The sequence below is a fragment of the Cyprinodon tularosa genome, unplaced genomic scaffold (assembly GCF_016077235.1).
Source record: "Cyprinodon tularosa strain WSP-4 unplaced genomic scaffold, ASM1607723v1 ctg5, whole genome shotgun sequence".
NCBI classification, from domain to species: domain Eukaryota; kingdom Metazoa; phylum Chordata; class Actinopteri; order Cyprinodontiformes; family Cyprinodontidae; genus Cyprinodon; species Cyprinodon tularosa.
Window position 1 is genome coordinate 1,173,586 of NW_024039229.1, and position 23,617 is coordinate 1,197,202.

Genomic DNA, 23,617 nt, shown 5'->3' on the forward strand with positions numbered 1-23,617 from the left:
TTCAAAGTGTATAGCTTTGTTTTCTAAGGTACAAACCTAAACTTGAAATATCCAGCTGTGAAGTATTTTCCGTTTTCAACATCTGGTTCCTTCAGCTGAAGAAGACTAGCAGAGATTAAAGAAATAATGGGATCTGTTTTTTGCCAATATCTACCAGGGTAACTTGTTAGAATTTTTAAATCTCCCTGGTTAAGTCAGGACACTGCATTTAAAGAGAATTTTTAAAGTTGGCAGGTTGAATGGAGGCTTTGAGGAACCAAATGCAGAGATGAGTTTGGCTGATTTAGTGAAGGTTTCAGAGGGAACTTGGAAGAAAACCAAAAAATCTAATATCAAGAAAAAAAGTGGGGATCAAGAGATGAGGAAGCGACAAAACAAGGAACCAGCCCTGAGTGAAAGCTCTGCACTGATGAGCTCCATCTGTGTAGACTACCCAGGTTCTCCCCAAAGATTCTCTCTGGAAGAGCTGCATAACTCTCACACTGGAACCCTGACAAATTGTCTCCATTCAGAAATCAAGGGGAAGTGCTAAAGCTTTTCATTGTTTTGGGAGATAACCTAAATGTGATTCAGTGTCTTCACAAAAAAACGGTAAAAAGCTGCAAAGGTAACGGAACAAGGCTATTTTCATAGTAGATGGCAGAGGAACTAATAAATGCAAGCTAGTACCAACCTGAAATTGTTCACAAAACTTAAAACTCATGTAATTAGTTTCAGTTCCTACAAAACTAAAGGAAATTGGAGACAAACTGCTCAAGCAGGCAACTCAAAAGAATCAGTTCTGGTTCTCTGCATTTAACGATCTGTTTTTTCTTCCCATCTTAAACCTTAATCCCCATCTAACTAAAACATTACATTTGTTTGAAAACAAAATTTAAACTGTTGAGCCATAATTTAAACAATGTATTTGATGCAGACAGTGCAGCACAAAGTTTGAAACCAGATGATGGCAGCATGATGCTGTGGGTTCAGAAGAAACCAAACTCTAACCTTTTTAAACAGTCAATCATTAAAGCAGGAAATGTATTAAAATCCTTAAATCTTGGCATTAATAGGAGTGTGGCCTATTGAGGTTAACTTTTTTGTTCTAACTGTAATAAATATGATTCAGATGGATCATCTTTGACATTTTTATGTCTATGAAAAATGTTCCTGTGGCTAAACATGTTTAGGTTGCTCATTGTGCATGTTTTTAATTTTTTCTTTGCTTAAAGAAAAGGGTTCACATTGAGGGACATTAAAGGTCAGAACAGAAGAAATTCTTAAATTGAATTCATGGGAAATTCATGTGGTAGCTTCTGTGCGACATCAGGTTTTTGGACTAATAAATTAAAAGCAGTTTCCCTTTCTTTAAAGAAACAATCACCAGAAATGATCAATAATTTGAGAAATGGGTGGAAATTTGGGTTTCTTGGTTGATTCAGTGAAATTTTCGGTGATTCAGCTGTTCAGTGCTCCTCTTACAGAGGTATTACGGTAAAGCCCCGCCGCAGTCATGCACTGATGTTTATCCCTGACTGGGTTCTGTTCCTCGGCCGCTTCGGACTGATTTCGCCTCCTTAAGCGGAGCCTGAAATAGCCGTTTCTTCTTCCCAGGTATGTAAGAAAGACTCTTTAGGAGATTAAAACGAAGCTGCGTAGGTTCATTGAAAAGGTTGGAAAAATGCATGTGCGCACCACTGTTTTTCCTCTAATGCTGCGTAAAAATAAACTGGCCGCAGGACGCAGATGTGCTCCATCTGCGAGGGATTGCTTATATTTTATTATAAAAACCGCGTTAGTAGATCTGTTTGTTTATTGAGCTTCTGTAATGGGGTTTGGTCTTTTTTTCTGCCTTATAAGGTCAAATCATCCTGATGTATCTGATTTACTCCGCAGCTCCTCATCCTGAAATAGATCCTGCAAATCAGGAAGGAACAGATTAAAAGAAAGGCGTCCAGGTTCTGGTTCAGATCAAGGGTCTCCCTCTGAATTACTTCCCGAGTTGAATCCACAGAAGTCTGGGTTCATGCCGGATTTTGAGCATTTCAGATTTTCCTACTCTAGAATGAATCCAGTCCTGGGGGAGAATGGCTTCCTGGCTCCGCAGCAGCATCACCAGATGACAGGCCAGACTGAAGCAGCCATCCCTGAGCCAGGCTACATCCTGGGGGACAGCGGCGGATTTGGGCCTGATGGCCTGTATGGGTTGGACCTGGGTGTCCTGCCGCCGTCCTCGAGCCTGACCTACCTGCACCGGACGCCCCCTGCGGCTACGGCGCTGCGCAATGACCTGGGATCCAATATCAGCGTCCTAAAGACCCTGAACCTGCGCTTCCGCTGCTTTTTGGCTAAAGTGCACGAATTGGAGCGCAGGAATAAAGTTCTGGAGAAGCAGCTGCAGCAGGCTGCAGAGAACAGCAGCGGAGGGGAGGGCCACCAGAAGTCACTGACCAAAGACATGGGGGTCCAGACTGGATTTATAGGACCTATTCCATCCAGACCGAACCACATCCCGCTCCATACTGTCAGTAACTCAGCATATCTACCTGGTGGCCTCCTCTCCCCTACCCTGAACCCCCCTCCCCTCCTGGGAATCAACCTGAACACTGACTCCAACTCTAACCTCACCTCCTTGGCTTCCTCCGCCCTTGGTGTTCCTAAAAGTCCTAGCAGCGCAACCAAAACTAATATCAATGACAAGCACGCCCCCTACACCGGTCCAGCCCACAGCACCACACTGCCTCCACCACCACGCTTCCTCCCTGGAACCATTTGGTCCTTCAACCACACCCGGCGCTTCGGTATGGGGAGGGAGTCATGCGTCACGGGGCCCGGGGTCTCCTGGATGCACCCAGACGGTATCGGGGTCCAGATCGACACAATCACACCTGAGATCAGAGCTCTGTACAACGTTCTGGCCAAAGTGAAGAGAGAAAGGGACGAATACAAGAGAAGGTAGGCCTGAAACCCTGCAGGAAATTCACTTTAAAACATGAATCTGTTTGTTTCTTTATGATCTATTGAAATTTAGCTTAATGTTTTTGTTTTGTTTGTTTGTTTGTTTGTTTGTTTTTTTGCGATTTTATTTAGGAGAGGGTGTGTATACTCTCTAAATATAACAATCATTCATTTCCAGCTATGGAGATCCATAATAATTTAATACACTTAAAACACTGAATGTTTGTTAAACTGGAAAAAAAATTGGTGAAAATAAATCAGATCAGATTTTTATGAAGCTAAATTGAGGCCATAAAGGTTGTAAAAAAAAAAAAAAAAAAAAGTGTTCAAAAGAAAAACTACTTTTCAGATTCAAGTTTTATTTTGAGGATTTTTATTCCAAAATTAGTTTCTTCTGAACAAGCTTATTTTTCAGGTTAAATTTTCTAAACAAACCATTTTTTAAGGTTTTAAGGTATTTTTTTCTGTCTTTTGAGCAAACTTTTTTTCATTTTTTTTTTTCTTGAGACTTTTTTCAAGTTTAATATTTTTTGTTGTCTTTTTTTCCCTTTTTTTTAATACAAACTTTAAAAGCCTCATGTAACGTTTCATGTTGAAGTAAACTGGTTTTGTGACATTATTAATTTAGTAAAAAAAATTGCATCTTAGTGTCAGGGAACAGGCACTATTGTTTATTTTTTTCTCTTTTGTATTTATTAATGAATTAAAGGCTAATATTCATTTCATTATTTCCAGTGAATTTTTAGAAAGTTCTATGTTTCGTCCTTTTCTCCACCACCAATTAATGTCCTGACACCAATCATCAAATTAATTGACAAGGGCTGATAATGCTGACTTGGGGAAAAAAATAAACTGACTTCATTACTTAGTGTTTCAGTACCTGGGGAATAAATGTTTCTGCAACTCATTCTTTCATCAACATAGATTTCAGGCTTTTATTTTTATTTCATCCCCTGTAGTGGCCTGTTTTTTCTCACAGCAGGAATATATAAGACTGGTGAAAATTAGCATTTATAATGTTTTGCTTTTTGTGAGGCTCCTGCTTGATCCAAAGCTGTTTTGAAATGTTGAAGCTGTTTCATTCTGATGTAAAATGTGATTTAAGCAAAGTTCAAGTAAGCTGTTATTGTGACTTCATCCCCTTTTTCTATTTATAAAAACTCAGAATCTAAGTAAATTCCAAGTTTAAACACTTTGGGCAGTTTATTTGAATCAGTTATAGATCCACACAAGTGTTCATATCTTCGATCAGTGATATTAAACTAATTCAAAGAGTTTCAGTAAAGCAGCAGGTTTGTTGCAAACATAATTTAGTTCATCTAATAAATTTTGTCTTTATTTTGCCAATGTCTCCATTTCACCCAGTTTGAATTCTGACTTTATATAATATTATATTAGCTGTATTCAAGAAAAATGAAAAGAAATGTATAATAACTTTCCATTATCTATGTAACAGCTTTGACTGAGATGATTTCTAACCTGGACGAGTGTTTGATGCAGGAATACAGGGTTCTCAGTCTGATTGGAACAGTTGGAGGATGTGTAAAATTAACAGTTACCTATAATTACATAATGTGTGTTTACAGCCTCATATGTGGGGCAGTGGATGCAGGTGTTGAAGGGTTGCCAGTTTGAACTCCAACTCTGGCTTTCTTTGTTGCGTTCTTGGGCAATACACTTCACCCTCATTGGTGGTGGTCAGAGGGCCCGATGGCGTCTGTGTACAGCAGCCTCGATGTTTATCAGTGAGCCCCAGGGCAGCTGTGGCTACAAAGTAGCTTACCACCAAGTGAATGGATAAATGACTGAATCTAATGCAAAACCTTTTTCAGACCCCTGGCTTGAGTAGAGGCTGTATAAGTGCAGCCTTTTTGCCATTTAATTAAGCATATAGTCTTTTCTTATAATTAAATATTTTGATTTACCGTATAATACAAACATTTAAATCGATTAATACATTTTCCTTTATATGTATTTTGATGTTCACAGAGACAGTCCCTTCTGTTTAACTCTCTGTGATCTTTTTTCCATCTATTTGCCCATCCCTGATTAAAATGTATGGTAAACTGCTTTTATAATTGTGCAAGAAGTCTCAGGTCTTGAAAAGCCAGTTATTTTGTAATTGGGATCTCATAGACCGGTTTACTGTAGAGTCTCAATAATCTTATTATCTTGTACTTAAATTTAGACTTTGACTCAACTTTATTTATACCTTGGGATTACTCCTTCAGTGAAATTCTGGTTCCAGTAGCTTATATGGAGTACAAAGAGTTAAAGCAAGATGCCATTAAAGATAATAATGCAACAGACAATATAAAAAGAGTGTATATAGTACAAAAAAGCTTAAAACAAAGTTGTAATGTCCTGGGATATGTTTCCTTCGGATATAAAAATATCTGTGAAGTAGAGAGCTAAAGGATTATTGCACTTGTACTGCAGAAATGCTACACAGTAGTTGGCATGTGTTATTGCACAGTGAGAAAGAAGAATATTGCACGTGAGTGACAATAGGTAATGCTTTGCATAAGATGTTCAAGGAGGGAGGTGCTGACTCTTGTCCCTCTTCTTATCACCTCCTCCTTCCCCCAAGTGAGGAGTTGTACAGCTTGATGAATTGGGGAAAAAAGGAGTTCAGAGGTCTGTTGCTCCTACATTTAGGGAGGAGCAGTCTCCCACTGATCAGGCTCCTCTGATTGGAGACAGTTTGCAGAAGGTGTCTGGCATAGTGCATAGTATCCAGCAGTTTGTTAAATGTGTTTTGCTCTACCACGGTCACCAGAGAGTCCAGCTTCTTGCTAATCACAGAGCCGGCTCGCTTGACCACTTTGTCCAGTCTGGAGGTGTCCTTGTTGGATGTGCTCCCCAGCACACCACAGTGTGAAAGAGGAAGAAGATGAAGAGAAGAAGAAGAAGTTTATCTGAATTTATCCGAGCATAAGAAATAACTTAAAAAATTTAAGCAATTCTTAATTAATTCATCTCTGATTTCTTAATGTTCAAGAGCCATCTCTTTATTTAGTTTTTCTCTTTTGTTCACCATGTCCCTGGAAAAAACTATTTGTAGTACTTATTCTGTGTGAATGGATAAACTGTCTAAAAAAAAGCAAGTATTAAATGGTTAGATGGTAGTGTACATATCCTCCTCAAGCCTGTGCTCCTCCTCTCCCTCTTCTTCCGCCTCCCTGCTGATTTCTGTTTTGCTACCTGCAATGCAGCAGCAGCCTGTGACCGCCAGCGGTGATGTAATCCAGCCTGCCGTCTCCCTCTCTGTCTCCTCTCCCTGTCTCCTAATGCTTCAGTGGGTCTATCTGTCAAAATCTCCCCCGCTCCAGCTTTGCTGTGCTCCTTAAATCTTCTCTAAATCGCTCCCTTCATATTTAGCTTTATGTCCTGCTGTTCTTGCTGACTCCTCCATCTTTTGATCCATGGGTAACAAATGGGACGAGGGTTAAACTGTTACTGTTTGCTAGTGTATGAAACATTGTCTCTCCTTATGGAAACCAGTGAGCATAAAGTTTGAGAGTATTGAGAGATTGATGCTCTAAAGTGTTGCCATGACTCATGCTCTGCTGAAGGAGAAAACAAAGCAATTAAAGGAGAGGGGATTTCTGCTTATTCATAACGCTATCGACCTTAAATCAACTGTCTAGGCGCCGTTGATCTTTTCAATTTTGCCTCAGTTTCTCTCTGTTTTTTTTTAACAGTCATGTTTTGCTTTTAACAATTCATATCAGAACTCAATACTTGATATATTTGCTTTGACATTATTCTTATTACTTATAAACTGTCATAAAGTATTTAAAACATAATATAAAAGGCGTATTTCAGACTGTAGTGTTTTAATGATACAGCATTTGATAGTATTTGATGCATCCATTTAGATAATCAGCAAGAAGAAAATGTTATTAAAAATTGCAAAATCCTGATAAATATTATTATTTAAGGACAGAAAAAAGTAGCTATAAACCATGACTAATGAAAACCTGCAGTAAACAGCTCTGCTTCTTAGCAGTGGGTTTACGTCACTGCTTTTCTGTAACTTAGCTATCTACTTTGATCAGCCCTCCTGTCTTTAATGGCAAAACCTTAGAAATTAACCTTTTCATTTCATTTTTGTTGTTAAAAAATAGAAATAAAAAAAAAATAAGTTTAAATATCCTTTAACAACCAGGTTCCTTACTTGATTTAGTTTAATTTTAAACCATCCAGTGTTTTCTGAAGGTACCAGTTCTCCAACATGACATCATGTCATTGTATACAGAAGCCAAATAAGCCATATCCATTAAAATGCTTAAGAGTTTATATAGTCATGATTAATTCAGTCCAAATAAAAAAAGGACCAGCTGGTCAGATTTATATCCAGGTATGTTCCCGATGTCAGGAGCTTTAATGAAGAGTCCAGATTAGTCTAGTTTAAAACCAGTTCCATCCATTTTTTTAACATAGTTTAATTTTCTCTTAGTTTAACAGACCAGTAGCTTACACTTCAGTTTCACCTCCTTCACACAATCATATTTACCTCACCGTATTGCTAATCTTACAAGTGTCCCATAGCAGTGCTTAGATTTCATTCTTTAAACTCCTCAGTTCCTCTGCAGTAACTTGAATACTTTGAATGATGACATCTTTAACCAGATGGGACATCAGGCAGCGGTTTGACGTCATCACGCAGGATCCAGCTGCCCTGGAATAAAATGTGAGTCAGTAAGCTAATCAATCAGAAACTTCCCTGCAGAGCAACGTGTGGAGACTTTAAATAAGCAACAATGACATCGGTCCTCTATGTTGCCTCTTACAGTCCAGCTACTTTATTTAAGAGTCCATCTCTCACTGGCTCTGGCCACTGCCACTGAAACAGGTCGTTACCATCTTCCTATTTCACTCAACTGAAAAATGTAGTAACAAGTATTGGAAACTGGGGAGTAAGATCTAATTTAAGACTCATAGTGTCACATTCTATTTCAAAATGAACAATAAACTGACGATTAAATCCGAACACTCTGCTCTGAAATAAAGAGGTTTTTCTGCTTGTCCCATTTTTCTCCAGAGTTTCTTGTTCCTTTATAATAACAATGGAAAAATAATCAAGCCCTTCATAAACAAGACAAACATCTTTGCAGTAATCATAAAGTATGCAATTCTTATTAAGCAATTTATCAATTATATCTTTTGGAGTTTTTAAGGGTTTTACGCACAATGTAGTTAACAGACATGGTAATACTACTGAAAGTCAAGATATCCAAAGTCAGTTATGATTTTTTTTTTTATATAAAATAGCTTGCAAAGAGATGTTGAAAATATCCATTGGTTTTACTATGGTGAAATCTAAACATTGTAATTGTGTTCATTAATTTATCTTAACCTTGATGCTATGGAATTTAATCACATCTGATCAGATGGATTTTTTTCTAGTTATTTACATTTTATAGCAGATGATTTAAAATCTGTTAGATCTGAACAATTTAAATCTCAACTGCAGGCATTATTTACACTCAGACATCATTTTAAAATACCCAGCCAATCTGTTATGTCCAAATATAACCTTGCTAATAGTAGCATGAAAATATACTTGTCATTGCTTTGGGTTTTTCTGTAGAGACACAATCAAATAGGAAACATCCAAGCATGTAGTTACATTACATTCTGTCTGTCTGCCTCTGTTTATTTCTGTCTTTTCTCCATGGTGACTGTAAGCACTGGAGCATCCACACTGAATACTTGGTGATTATGTAACACAAGAGGATATTAACAGCAGAATAAGTCAGTGCTGCACAGCATAGGTCAGACTGAATAAAGGGAAACTCTGTTTTAAAATCAAGAGACCTCAAGTGGAACAATGTTCAGTGTTGATAGCCTTCTAGGTGCACAATCGGAACAAAGAAGCACTGATTGCTAAAAACCTTTTATGTTAAAAAAAATTAAGATAGCTGGTGGCTCTGTCCAAGAAAAAAAATGCTTTTGTTAGCCTTAACCCTCTGTTTTTTTGTTGTTGTTCTTTTTTTAATCTGGCTTAGAGCTGCTTCCCTGATTTTGTTTTTTCTATATTTGGGTTTAGGATCCTCTTTTTTTTTTCTTTATTCTTGCACTGGTGGAAGCTTCAATGGCTCCATATAGGGTTGGCCCACAGCTGCACCTCTTGTTTCTGTTTGGCTTGCTCACTTTTTCCACATTTTTTCAATACTATGGGTTTTTGTTGGGTGCAGGTAGGCAATGTCATATTTTTTTTTTCTTCATTTAAAGAAAGTATTTAGAAGAAACATTTGAAAAAATGTAAATGCTTCAATCTATTCTGTATCTGCATTCTCTCTAAAGGTGTTATGACCTTTTGGGACATAACGCACAGCTTAAGTGCTCACACACTTTTTCAGTAAGTTTGGATAAGAATAAGATTGCTTATTTCTATAATGTATTAATTCATCTGGATCAACGTCAGGTTTCTGAATTAAGGGTTTCATTTCAGTTTTCTTAAGAGCCTACTGTAAATTTTCCTGACTTAGGGATAGATTCACGATATCTAAAATGGAGGTGGAAATAAGAGATGGAATGGAATCTAGCATGTAAATTAAAGGATTAGATTAAATTAATGATTTTGAACACTTAAAAACCTGAACTGAATCAAAACAGTCTAAACACAAATGTAATTTTAAAGTTGCCTCCAATCAACTTTCAAAAATCTTATATTTGGAAGGATGCCAGTGGTTTTATTTTTATAGAATCCATTATACATATGAAGAATCCCACTAAGTCATTATTGCTCGGAGCTGGCAGCTCAACAGAGCTTCGGCTCTATTTGTGAGTTTTAAAAGAAACCTAGTATTATTCTTTTTTTTTTTCAATTCTATTTTTATTGTTATTTTCACTTGCCAGCTATCTGTTCATTACAACAGCATTGTGTAGTTAGACACCCACAATTCCACAGGATATACAGATAGGGATGATTGGTTCTTCCTTTATCACACATACACACACAAAAAAAAATTATAAACAGAAAAAATTAACATACAAATATTACGAACATAACTCCTTTGGTTTAGACCAAAAATGCTAGGGTGCACTTCTGTTATACAATGGGGGAAAGTATTATTCTTCTTCTTTATTGATAAAAAGAAATACATTGCTCTTGTTTTACAAAGGGTCCTTTTATACATACTGTTTTGTTTTTTATAAGCAGGGTTCCTTTAAATGTGTAGAGAGAGTGTAGAGTGCCATTTTTGTCTTGTTTCCCAGCATTATGCTTCTGAGTACATGTCTCTAAATTAAACCAGTGAGCTATTTACTGGCGAATAAGTTCCTTCGCTTTTAAGGGGACTATATTATCTAATGGAAGGCACAATGAGAAACATTATCAATGTCAGCAAGATTATCCCATTAGAAATGGAAATACATTAGATCCCTGCCCTCTGGATTTTCTATTTCTGATGCAGTGGACATTAAAAGGAAAATCTATGACATATTGTATTTCATTATCTGGTAGTATTCTGTTAAAGGGGAGAAGTTGGTTAAATTTAATGTGAAGATTACCAAAAAGTGGTCAGATATGACAGCGCATAGACAAAATACTGTTCACAGTATTTACAATTGATGCGATATCTCAGCACAAGGTCCAAAGTGTGGTAATAGAAATGAGTGGGTCTATGCACATTTTAAATGAAGCCAACAGAGCCTAAGATTGCATTTAAGGCTGAATTTAAGTTATCGCTTTCAATGTTAGCATGAACATTGAAAGAAAGAGGGTTTTCTTGTTGACAATTTATACACGCATGGACAAAACTGTTGGAATCCCTTGTTTTTTTCCAAAAAATTAAACAAAATAAAATAAAATAAACAATCCACCGGACTTTATTTCCAAATTTTTAGACACAAGTTTGAAGACAAAAAAAATCATTTAACAGGCCTGGACAAAATAGCCTAATATTTTGTTGCAAAATCTTTTGATTCAATCACTGCTATCAATGAATTCCTGTGACTGTCAATTAGACTTCTGCAACTCTCAGCGGGTATTTTGGCCCATTCCTGATGAGTTGTCTCAGGTTTGAAGGGTGCCTTTTTGTTACTGCTTCTTCTTCAAATCCTCAATAGTATTTAGGTCAGGGCTCATTTGTAGATAGCAACTTACTGTAAGAGTAGTCCTATATTACTTCTTGTCAATATGTAATTTGGCAAATTCCATGATTTGTTTTCATCAATGGTGTCCTCTTTGGTCATCTTCCATTGGTTCGACTTGGGCTTAAATAACAGCAGATGTTGTAAACTGAGACTGATGTTCTTCACCTTTAATCTCTTTAGAAGTTTTTCTGGGCTCTTTTGATACCATTTGTGTTATCCATCTGTTTGATTTGCCATAGATTTTCCACTTGCAGCCACATCCAAGGAGTTTGGCTACAGTTTCATGGATCTTATATTTTTGAATATGTGTAACTCAAGTCACAGGAACATTAAGCTACTTGGAGATGATCTTATAGCCTTTACCTATAAAATTCTTGTCTGTAAATTTCTTTATAATCTCCTAAGATAACCGTTTTCTTCAATTCTTCTGATCCATGTTAAGTGTGGTGCACAACATGTCGTACAATAGCACAGTGATTATCTGTCACCCTATATTTAGGCCCATTGGCTAATTACAAGAATTAAGATACCTGCGATGCTAATTAGTGGATACACCTAGATTTATCATGTCCCTTTGGTCACATTATTCTCAGTCCTTTCAATAATTTTTTTCCAAGCCTGTTTCATTAATTTGTTTTTTAAATCATTCTGTTATAGCATGATTAAAAAGCAACCACAAGGCTTTAATTAGTTTATTTTTGAGTCCATTCTGTTCTTTCTTTGAATAAACGAGGGGTACTAACAGTTTTGTCCATGTGTATACATTTTTTTGTTACAAAAAGTTAACTTACTCTTGTTAAAGTATTTGTTGTTGTTTTAATGTCTTCACAGATGGGAAGAAGAGTACGCAGCCAGGATGGATCTGCAGGAGAGGGTGGCTGAACTTGAGGAGGTACTGAAGTGTCTTACAGTCTCACTGAAGTACTTGTTTTAGGTTTTAGCCTCCTTGAACAAATTTTTGGTTTGGATGAATATTTTTTCCCTTTGATTGATAAAAGGTGCTTCTTGTGTTAAGTCAGGTTACCTTTGTCTGATATGGGTCTGAGACAATGATGTGTGTCGACGTGAAAATTGAAAACATTTTTAAGTGGAGAAGAATGCTTTTTATAGCAACAGGACTCTGAAAGGGATGATTTGATCTTTATATCTTTAGGGAAATAAGAAAATAAGTAACACGAATCACTGTTGGCTTTTGTCCTACCAATGTGAGCAATTTTGATCCCATAAAGTAATGCTTTATGCAGTATTTGGTATAGCATTTTGATTTAATGGAAATATATTCATCCAAGTAAGGCCAATAATACACCTGCAAACATTGCATTTGTGCAAAATCCTACACATTGGTATATGGATGAGTAAAATATTCTTTACTACTAAACATTCTTCAGATAAATATTGTTCGCATTATAACAAACTAAAAGTGAATTGTAATTACAACATCTCAGTGGTGAAGTGGGAGGCCATGTAAAAATGACAGCCAACTTTCTCTAGAATTAATAGTTAAAGATTTCAAAGATTCATTTCATGTGGCCAGGGTGGTTAAAGATAGAAATGGGTAACTGTTAAACATCAAAAGTCCATTTTGAAATATTTGTTAAATATTTATTTTGTTGTTTTATTGCCAAATAATTTAAAGTTAATTATGTTGTAAATTGCTTTTATCTTCTCCAGTTCTGCTTTAGCATTGATACCAGTTGGAATCCCTAAGAATTATCACAACTATAAACACATAAATCCACATAATATCTCTGTATGTATCGTATCGCTTTAGAGCAGATGGTAAGGAGTCTGTTCACTTAATGCAACATCTGAAAAAACATGTTTTACAGGACCTGCAGGAGAGTGAAGTGTGCCAAGATGAGCTGGCTCTCAGGGTGAAGCAGCTCAAAGCAGAGCTGGTTCTTTTCAAAGGACTCGTTAGCAACGTAAGTCTGTTCTACGGTGTGGATATGAAATATTAGAGATGGTAGAAAATAAATGTAAATGGAAAGATGCATAATTTCATTGATATGATTTTAGGAATTCTTAAATTTGTGTTATTTTTTACTTATACGATCCTGCATTGGATTAACAGCTCACTTAATTGTTTCACATGAACTAAATCTTTCTTTGTTCAGGACTTGTCTGATTTGGAAAGTAAGATCCAGGAGAAGGCTATGAAGGTGGACATGGATATCTGCCGACGCATTGACATCACAGCTCGTTTGTGTGATGTCGCCCAGCAGAGGAACTGCGAGGATGTCATTCCCATTTTCCAGGTACATCTTTGTTAGAAACTGTTCCATAAAAACGCTAATCGTGGAGTTTAATTTATCTGCATCAACCATCAGGTACCCACTCCTCCATCCGCTTCCAGCCGCCGCACCAGGAAGCCCAGCGGGCAGTCGCAGAAGAGTGCGGATGGAGACGAACTGAGCGTGTCAGAGAGCGAAGGAGGCGGGGCCAGAGATGAGGAGTCCAGCAGCACGTCGGCCAGTCTGATAAACGAGCAGATGCAGAGGATGCTGAATCATCTGTCAGTACTGGTTGAGATCTTCTGACGTAGCAATGTTAGATCAAAGCCTATCTGACATTTCTGCATCTGTTGTGAAGGAGGGAGTGTGAGTTTGAAGATGACTGTGACAGTCTGGCCTGGGAGGAGACTGATGAAACTCTTCTACTCTGGGAAGATTTTCCTGGATGCACACTGGGAGTTGAAACACAGGGAGAGGTAAAAACACAATTATTTTCCTTGTCTATTGAGTAACTATGAAAAATTAATCAGCGGTTAGAAAATGGGTCAAATTTTTGCAGATTCAGAACTTTCGTCAAATGCAATATTGAAACTTTGCTTTAAAAATCAATTTATAGCTGCAACAAATGAGTAAATATGCATAAAACTGTAAAAATGCACTTCCAACAGCAGGATAAATAGTAGTTATTCTCCATTGCTTTTCAGTTTTTTAAAGCTCCTTATCATATTCTGTTTGTGTTTATTAGTTCCACATTATGCTAAACAGGTCACAATGTAGCTTTTTTGGCTAATTCCAACATTTCCTTTGAGAATCAACAAAGCAGCACAGCTAAGCAACACTATCAGTACCACAGACTGATGGTTTAAGGCAGGACTGTCCAAAGGGGGCCATTTTGGCCCTAGAAATGGTTTCTGGCCCCTGACAACAATTTAAGAGGGAACCGCTCTATATAGGCAGTGAATTCAGATGGAAGATTTCTTAATTTATTTATTATTCACCTACTTAGCTTCACCCAGTTTTCATCTGTCCTCATCTAATCCACCTGTTCAAGCTCCTATTTATGCTGCTTGCTTCCAGCCATCAGTGCCAGATTATTCCTGCTGTGTGTGAGAAAACTCTAGCGTTCCTCTGTGTTTCTGATTACCTGATCCTGACAAGTTTCTGCGTTTGGACGAGTTTTGTTTTGGCCCTGTTCTGCTCTGTTTTTCGAACTGTTTCCTGGATTCTGCCTACAAACCACCTTGGATCTGTCTACTGACCCCGGCGTGGATTCTCTTTTGGTACCTCTTCGGCTCTCTGATCTTCTGGCAATCTGCTCCTGCTATGACTCTGGTTTTGGATTCTTCATACGCATACTTTTGCTCTTCCACTTCTTCTGGCTTCTGGTCATCAGTCTGCTCGCACTCTCTCCTGGAACTCTGGGAGCGGTGCCTGCTGCATGCTGTGGAGAAACAATCCTCCTGGATTCTACTCCTTCCTCTGGGCTCAGACTGAACTCTTAACCAGAGTTTCCTGCGATCCTTCCCCAGCTGTTGAGCCACTTTTAATTGAGCAGAAAATAAACGCTTACCTGAGAATTCACCCTGATCTCTCTGCTTGTCTTCTGGGTCCAACGTTTTGAGACTTCTGACAGTTAAACACAGAATATCTATTATTATCTCCATTTTTTTTTGTTTTTCGTTTGTTTTCCTTTAATTTAATAATAAATAGGACCACAAACATCCCAAAGATGTTGCTGAGAAGATACAAAGAAATGTTTGGACAAGGAAAATAGAAAAAGAAATGCAAAATTTTTGATGCATCTGCATTTTAATAAAGCATACAAGATTTACATTGATCAACAGATCCTTTTCTCTAAAACTAAAAGGAGATCCAGCTTCTTTTTCCATTGAAAAATTACTAACAGTTAAAAATGAAACTTCACAAATATTAATTTAAAACAAAATTGAAATGTTGTGACCAAAAGTTTGGATTGACAGTTTCATTAGCTCCTAAATGAGACATACCAATTGAACAGATTAAAGACGGTTATCTTATCGATTCCTGGTTTCTATAGAGAATTTATTGTGTGACTAATTATCAGCTTTAAGTTATTTTGTTAAATACTATTCTGAATGAAATTGTTGTGTAGAAATCTGCTATAAGGCCATTTGTTTGTGTTTTCTTCCAGCAGGACGAATCTATTGAGAAAGTTATTAAAGACACAGAGTCCATGTTTAAATCCAGAGACAAAGAATACCAGGAAACCATCGACCAGATAGAGGTGAGACATTCAGGTTAGAACAGAAGCTGAAGTGGTTTTACTCTGCTTGTGGATTTAATATGTTGGGTCGGGGGCGGGGTCTCTTTCAGCTGGAACTGGCCACTGCCAAGAGCGACATGAACCGCCACCTGCATGAATACATGGAGATGTGCTCCATGAAGAGAGGGCTGGATGTTCAGATGGAGACCTGCAGGAGGCTCATCACGCAGAGCGGAGACAGGTAAACCACAGGAAGTCAGTCTAACCTGCTAGGAACTAAAAACATGTTAATGCAATAAATATAGGGCAAAATCCTGCGTCACGCTTAAGTATTACCTTAAGTTATATGTGCAACATTTCTGCAGATTTCAATCAAAATGCAAAGTTTTGATACACCTCTTAAACACTTAGAGAACTTCTATTAAAAAGTGGGATGACCCAGGAGATTTAGTAGCTTTTAATGTTTTCTATAAACCAGATAGTTCAGTTTGAATTCAACACTGTATCCATCTGGGAAGACTCCTGCAGAAAGGGAGAAACATTCAGTACAATTCTTCAAGCTGATTGGCAGAATCAGTGGCACATGCCTCCACGTTGAGCTTTAAGTCAATCACAGCAGGAGGAGCAGCTGTGATGTATCACATTCTTAATTTCTTCCAGAACTAGAAAAGTTTACTGATAAATCAGACTATTCACAAATATGGTTGGGAGGAACACTCAAACGTTGAAAACTGGGTTTGCAACGTCTTTTCAACGTCTATTATTGGACTAAAGCGAGACAAAATCAGACCAACCAAACACATCCTTGTTTTCAACAACTATTTCTGGACTAAATCAGGCCTCGACGGACCAACCAGATTTAACCTAATAACCAACGCTTTAATGATGTATGGTGTTTGGGGGGGTAGTGATCTCTTCAGAATCTCTAGAATTTCACAAAGCAAGGCTGTAATCCTCTAAAGCTTCTGAAAATATCAGTGCTTTTTACTCTTATCCAGCCATCAGCAACAAACCAAGCTTATTGCTGAGGATGGAAAACTGAATGTTAGATTCTATGTAAACACAGATTATAGGAGCACGGTGGTGGTGGTGCACAACCAATGAGGGTTAAGGTCCTACACTCGGCTTTTGCAGGTTCGGGTCCCACCCTGGTGACCTTTGCCACTTTTGTTCCCCATCTCTTACTTACTCTCTGCCTACTTTTAATAACAAAAATAACACATAGATGTATATAAGTGAAAACAGGCGCAAGATGAAAAGTTTACACTGAAAGAAGTTCCGATTTTTTTTTTCTTTTGGAGTTTCAGTTCATTAGTCTTATTAATGTTTGATCAGCTGAACAATGACGTTTTACTTCTTTCAATGACTTGGGGAAATATTCACATCCATTGAACTTTTCCACTGCTTGTCACAATACACCTCAAACTTGAAATGATCGTATTGGTATTTTACATAATGGACCAACACAAAGTATCCCATAATTTGATGCTATACAATACCTTGTAGAGCCTTTATTCAAACCCTTCAGTCAGTTATGATATGGAGTACATCTCCACTAGATGTTTACATCTCAAGATCAGATATATGCTGAACTAGAATCATTCAAACGTGCAAATGCAAAAGATTATTTCCCAAAGCTGTTTGTTTTTTTTAGGCCTGTTATCCTGCTGGAAGGTGAACTTCTGCTCCAGTCTGAAGATTTTTTTATAACCTTTAAGAGGTTTTCTTCTAGGATTGCTGTGTATTTATCTTCATCCATCTTTACTTTTACTACAGGAAAAGCATAATGCTGCCTATTGTAATGTAATGATGTGATTGGTTAGGTGATGTCATGGTCTTACCCCTTTGTTAGAAAAAAAGAAAGGCTTCTTGCTATGTCTAATACTAACTTCTGAGCTCAAGTTTTTTTCTCTTGTGTGAAAACACAAAGTGTTATATATTAATTCAGTGTCAATTACTGATAAACCTGGTTTAAAGCGTAGGGAGCCTATGAACAATATTGTCTCTATTTCTATCTAGTTAAATGTAAAACTTTGGTCTTCTGTGTTTCATCGCAGGAAATCTCCCTCTCTCATCATACCCACAGCGGATGACTCTGAAAAGGAGGAGCAGAAGAAAAATCCGACCCAATCTGCTAACTCTGAGGGCAGTAATTCCTTCTGTAACATTAATGCTGGCCTCCCACCCATGAACTGGAGAAAACCCTGACATTCAGCCCCGCTCTGCGTGTTCTTCCTCTTGTTCTTCAGAGCAACGGAATATAAAAACATCTAATTTCTGTTGACCTTAAAGATGATTTTCTAAAATAAAACAATGTTTGGCATATTTGGCATTTCTGAAAGCAGCCAACATATGTCTGCTCTTTTGACCACACAGGCAGAAAAATCAGCTAAAACAGAAACTTATAAATAAAATTCTTTTTTTTTTAAGCAAAAGGTAAATGTTTTCTAGTATCCAGAAGCACCATTTAGTCACAGCCATTGTCGCTGGGGTACATGAAAAAAAAAAAAAAGAAAGACACCATCTAATCTGCAAATTGCTGCCCTCGTGTGGTGACTTTCCGTAATTACATTTAAAAGTCAAAAGTGCTACATCTAAAAAAAAAACTTGCATTAGCTCTGCAAGATGGGTGAAACAGGACAACAAGACAGAGAAGAATATAGTTTGCACAAGTTACATCTGGAAAAAATACACATATTTTAGTTTGTTAGCTTTGTAGGATAAAGAATGTGTCTTATTTTGCACTATAGTGTTGGAGGCTGTTATTTGCACAATCAACAAAAAAAAAAAGCTTTTCAGCAAAGTATTAAATAGAAGGGCAATAAAGGCAAGAAGAGTTGCACATGTAACTTCAAAGAAATAAATCTGTTGTCATAAGTTTTATTTTTTTATTCTATTTTTATCAATTATTGTTAGATTAATAAACGGTTCCAGGTCTGATTTCTGGAAAAGTAATCTACATCCATTAAAACTTTTAAAATGCCATTTGTTTCACTATAATAAGTATAAATTTGCACAACTGTGTGTTTAAAAAATTACCTTAATAATTGCCTGATTTAAATAAACAACCTTGATTGAAACGACATATTTAAGTCGTGTTTAAGTTAAGCTTAAACACAACTTTACTCTGAGTACATTTAATTTTTTTGAGGTTTGGTTTATTAATGTAGGCAATTTTCCTGTATTGAACTATGTTGAATTCTTCAAAATAAGTTCAGTCTCTGAATTTTAAATGAAACAAAACTATTAGTGTATAAAAAAGTAACTATTTAATTTCTGGATTAAAACAAAATATCTAATATAATTTTTAATTTTACTAAACGTTTCTTGCAGGTAGAGGCTGATTTCTTTTGTTTTGTGACAACTTCTTTTTTTATTAAGTTTTCTTTTAATGTAATGTTTTTTATTTAACAGTTAAGGGCGAAATGGTTTTAGAAAATAAAATAAAAATCTATAGCTCAGTGGCTTATCAGTTGTTTTTGTGATTTAACTGAAAATATGCACAATTTCAAAAAAATAATCACCAACATTTATGCTTGACCAGGGTTGATGGTCTAAACTGGAAGTAAAGCGACGCCACAGACCTGCTGTGAGGTTTGTTTGATCTGTCAATAGGCTATTTTTGTAATTGCAGCACTGTGTGCAATGCTGACCTGTTAATGCTGCTAGCTTTGTGTCTGATGATGTAAATGTTGCTGAAATTTATTTTAGTTTTACTTTGTGTGGAGTCAAAGACTCCAATTCTTTTGTTTTCTGTTATTCAATTATTTTGTTTCTAACAATAAAGCTGGAGTCAAGATTGGTTCATTTTAGTAAGAATAGATTCCTAGAAGTGATCAAAGTTTTATCTGTAATTTATATATAAGCAGATTTTTGTTTATTTACTTGTTTGCTGTTGTTTTTTTTATTCTATAGTCAAGGTACTCAGATGTTTTATTTAATTTTATCCTCTTCACTTAAACCAGAATAGTTTTTTTAAAGATCTTTTTTTTAGACTTGAATGTAGCAAAATTGTCAAATTTCTTTCATAAATCTGCAGGTCCCTTTATTTCATGATGAGGCATGGACTGCAAAGCTGCAAGTTTTACAAAGTGAATCATTAGTAAGTCAAAGAAAAGATAAAAAAAACGTGTTTCAGATTAAATGCTGATAATCTGAAGATGAATTTCTGCTGCAAGTTTAATCTGAACAGAGAGCTAAAAGCATGTGAGGAAAAGGTTGAGAAGCGAGAGGAAGTTTGAGTTGAAAAAGAATGCTGGTGTCGGTTGGGGGGGGGTTATGTTATTTTTAATGATTTTCTGTATTTTTTTAGTTTGATCATAACAAGATTGAATGAATTGGTAAAAAAATGTGTCCTTGTTTGCTGTGACAGAATCTGTTCACCGTAGAAATAAAGATTTTACCTGGTACCTACCCGCAATCAGATCATCTTTATTTCTACCAACACATCAGAATCCTGATAAACTTATGACTAAATTTTAACATGTGGCTTTGATGCATTTATTCTGCCTGTTAGGTTTAGGGGATTGAGGCCTTTTAGTTTCCCATTGATAGTTGGAACAGTTTAATATGCCATCTGTGATGCATCACTGCTCAGTTGGAGAAAACATTGGCTAGGTCCATGTCACTTCTGCCTATCGTCTTTCTTCACATCTGCGCTCTAAATTAGCTTGTTGTCCATAAAAGTGTAAAAGTGGTTTGAACCAGATCAACTCCTGCCAGAAAAGCCTGTATAGACCTGAAAACCCGTTTATTTCACTGATAGTGTTTCTGTTGTTATGCCAGAGTTACACACTGGCTCTCCAAATCAGCCCGTTTGGTGCAACTCTGATTATTCAGGGACTCTTCTGTCTAATTTTTTATCCAAACGGTTTCTAGGGAAACAGTAATAAAGTTCAATTCAATTCAGTTTATTTATTTATTTTTTTTATGTCCTTTTAAATCAGTTTTATGGATCTATAGAGCTTATATCATTAGAATTCAGTTAAAGGAGGGAATAATGGTAGTATGGGCTGCTGTTTGGATTTATCCAAACTTTCTTCTTATAATTTATCCAGTATATGATGTTGATAGTTGTGGCAAGGAGGGAGGCATGCTTTGGAAACCTCAGGACCTGATCTTCTGTTTCTGCAGATAATACAGTTCTGTTGGGTTGACAGCCAAAGGTCACCTGGGTAAGTATGGAAGAAGCTCTTCCATATCGGTGGCCATGATTCTCTGAGGATTTTATATATATATATATATATATATATATATATATATATATATATATATATATATATATATATATATATATATATATATATTTAATGTGTATTTTAAGGTGAGACTTTTTTTCAAGAAAAGAACTCCATTAGTTTTGTTTTTCTGGAGAGATGCTAGGAGGGAGTGTGAACAAAAGACAGGTTTGAGCTTCTGCAGACGTGGTGCAGCCTTTACTTCAGTCGATTGTGGTGAAAAAAGAGCTGAACTAAAATGTAAATATCCAAACTCCTTCAGAGCTCCCTTCTCTCCAATTTAAGATCACTGATTATCAGGAAGCAGATGCCAAGGTCAGACCAAGAAATGAGGGAAATTGACCCTCAGTGGCCTGAAAATGCCACACATTGAGCTGAAGAAATATACACTTCTCAAAAAAATTAAAGGAAAACCTAAACAATACTTCTAATTAAATCAAACTTCTGTGAAATGAAACTGTCCATTTTGTGAGAAACTTGTACATTCCCAGCAATTTAATGATGCATCCATGGTCTATAGAGGCCTAAGAGTCACAGAAGAATCTCCAATAAATTAAAGGGAGACTTCTCAGATACCAGTATTTCTCACAGAGACATTGTGAGAATAATTGAGAATTACTTTCTAACTTCTTGCAGGCATAACAACATTTTTCATCCGCTATCTATCAAAATATGATGTATTGTCACTATTAACAGTTCATTAAAAACAACAAACACTAACATATCCCACTAGGAGCACTGATTTAGCATCAGATCCATCTTTTTGCTCCTATACTGATTTAACTGGAATTGCTTCCTTTTCACACAGTCTAATTTGCTGAACAAAATGCTGGAGGTCAGGAGCTGCAAACCAACAACTTCACAGCAGATCAATAAGAGAAGAAAGAGCTGCTGCTGCTGCTGCTGCTGTGTCAACACATCACGCAGCGAGCCGAGCGGAACGTGGAGCCATGTTTGATGGGCTTACCTCAACCAGCACTGCTGGGCGCTTTCCACAGCCATCACTCATTTAGATGTTTAGACGCCAGGTCTGTTCAGGTGAATAGTTCACACCTCAGGTCTGATTTTTTCACTAGAAGGCATTCACCTTTCTCCAGGTCGCCGGCTGTCGTCGCTGCAGAACCACAGATCTTCCTTCTCAACACAACTTCTGAGAAGCATCAGGCTCTACTACTTTCATCCTAAAAAAGTTTTTTTCTGTGCTTTAAATGTGCTGCAGTTTATTAAGCCTTATGTTGCTGTTTTATCAAGGAGTTCTTATAATAACATACTGAGTGGGAATTAAAATTATCATTTTTTATGTTAAACTGTGAATGCAATTATAATTTAATTCATTTATATGATTAAATTACTTTAGTTTTTGCTCTCTATAGTGTTATTTTGTCTAAAGTACCATTTTTTTTTTGTTTCTATCAGTGCTAGGAATGTGGTTTAGGGAATAAAAGATTCCACCTTTTTCTCTTTGAAAATATGATGTTGACTACTTCTGATTTTAAGCATTTCTGGCTGTGATTGTCTGATACCTTCCTCCTTCCCTGAAAGAGCAGACTGCCAAGAATGAATCAAATTTTCTTGATAAGGCAGCAAATACCTGCTTCACCTGTTTGTAAGAGTTAAAAAATTGAAATGAGAAGCTCAAAATCTGACTTTTTTTTCTAAGCTTTTTATAGTGATGTAAAGACTTTGATGACATAAATGATTTTATTATAACCTGATCACCAAAATGAAAAACAAATTTATATCAAAAACATTAATGAGGACACAAACAACTCCAAGCAAAAACTTTTCTCTAATTGGGGCTTGCAGGTGTATCTTGATGTTTTATGTCTGTCTGCTCCTCACTGGTCGGTCAAATCCAACTAAAGCTAAATATATAAACACAGCAAGTTTACTGGTTTATTGAAATGTCATTTCTCTTCAGATATTTTATGAAATTACATTGTGTTATTTTTATTGCTTCATAATATAAAGAAAAACCTTTTTCTACTTAAATTCCATTTGAATGAGTTGCATTTCAGCTTAATTATCATGACCTATGATTGTATTCTAATTTGGGTTCCTGATTTGATAACTGGGATTGTTTATCTTTTTTTTTTTATAAAAAATGTATCCTGAAAAAAGGCTTTCTTGTCTTTCCTAACTTCCAACACCAAACAATTGAAATCTTGTTAAAAAATTGAGCTTCTGAACCGACATAGCTCTCTTGTTTCTGACTAAAAAGAAAGTATAACTTTTAAAAAAATAATACTTGATAAGCAGCAGAGGTCGATGCTGAGAATTAGTATATTTTTTATTCTAAATATAAACTTTTTATTTTCATTTCATAAAAAAAAATACAACAGACAGCTAAAGCCTGTCATTTAGCCAGTCATTGAAGACTTACTTACTATTTAAAATAAAAAAAAATCAGTGTCAGCCTTAGTATTTATTCATTACACTTAAACATTATGGATCATATCAGGTTCGGTTTAACCTGAGAAACATTTCAACTTTATTTTAGTGATATAACTATAATCACACTTTTGTTTTATGCTTTAAAAACCTCTTTTAAAAAATGAGTATTTTAATATTAGGCTGCAATTGTCAATAATGTTTTCATGCGACCTCTAGTGGTTAGAAGAGTAAATACAGGCTCCAGAATTGAGCGTTTTTTGTTTGTTTGTTTGTTTGTTTGTTTTTCCCTACAATAATGAATTTTTAACCAAATATTTTTTTACTTTTTCACTGAAATCAATCAATGAATGAAATATTAACTTCATAGAAACTGAATAGCAGGAATATATTGAACATAAACTGTTCCTGTATTCTAACGGGGACACTGTGTGCGTCTATTTGTGTGCACGCGCTTTTAGGGGCGG

At 36.3% G+C, this 23,617-nt stretch overlaps 1 protein-coding gene across 2 annotated transcripts; it reads left to right on the plus strand.

Annotated features, from left to right (window-relative positions):
* The first annotated feature begins 1,466 nt into the window (after positions 1–1,466).
* On the plus strand, positions 1,467–17,809 carry LOC119795067 (intermediate filament family orphan 1-like). 2 transcript variants are annotated; one of them, XM_038302902.1, is made up of 10 exons: positions 1,467–1,596; positions 1,879–2,937; positions 11,878–11,938; positions 12,876–12,971; positions 13,164–13,304; positions 13,377–13,561; positions 13,639–13,756; positions 15,451–15,543; positions 15,633–15,763; positions 17,580–17,809. In XM_038302902.1, the coding sequence occupies exons 2-10, from the start codon at positions 2,009–2,011 to the stop codon at positions 17,728–17,730; spliced, it is 1,905 nt and encodes a 634-aa protein (XP_038158830.1). In that variant the 5' UTR covers positions 1,467–1,596; positions 1,879–2,008; the 3' UTR covers positions 17,731–17,809. The 2 variants fall into 2 exon arrangements, with proteins under 2 accessions (XP_038158830.1, XP_038158831.1); XM_038302903.1 differs by having other exon boundaries at positions 15,454–15,543.
* The last annotated feature ends 5,808 nt before the right edge of the window (positions 17,810–23,617 follow it).

What these genes read in the sequence shown, in the direction of transcription:
- LOC119795067 (XM_038302902.1), top strand. Translation starts at nt 2,009, where the DNA reads ATGCCGGATTTTGAGCATTTCAGATTTTCCTACTCTAGAATGAATCCA. An exon ending in GGGTGGCTGAACTTGAGGAG is followed by an intron (nt 11,939 to 12,875) that starts GTACTGAAGTGT and finishes CATGTTTTACAG; the next exon opens with GACCTGCAGGAGAGTGAAGT. An exon ending in TCAAAGGACTCGTTAGCAAC is followed by an intron (nt 12,972 to 13,163) that starts GTAAGTCTGTTC and finishes TTCTTTGTTCAG; the next exon opens with GACTTGTCTGATTTGGAAAG.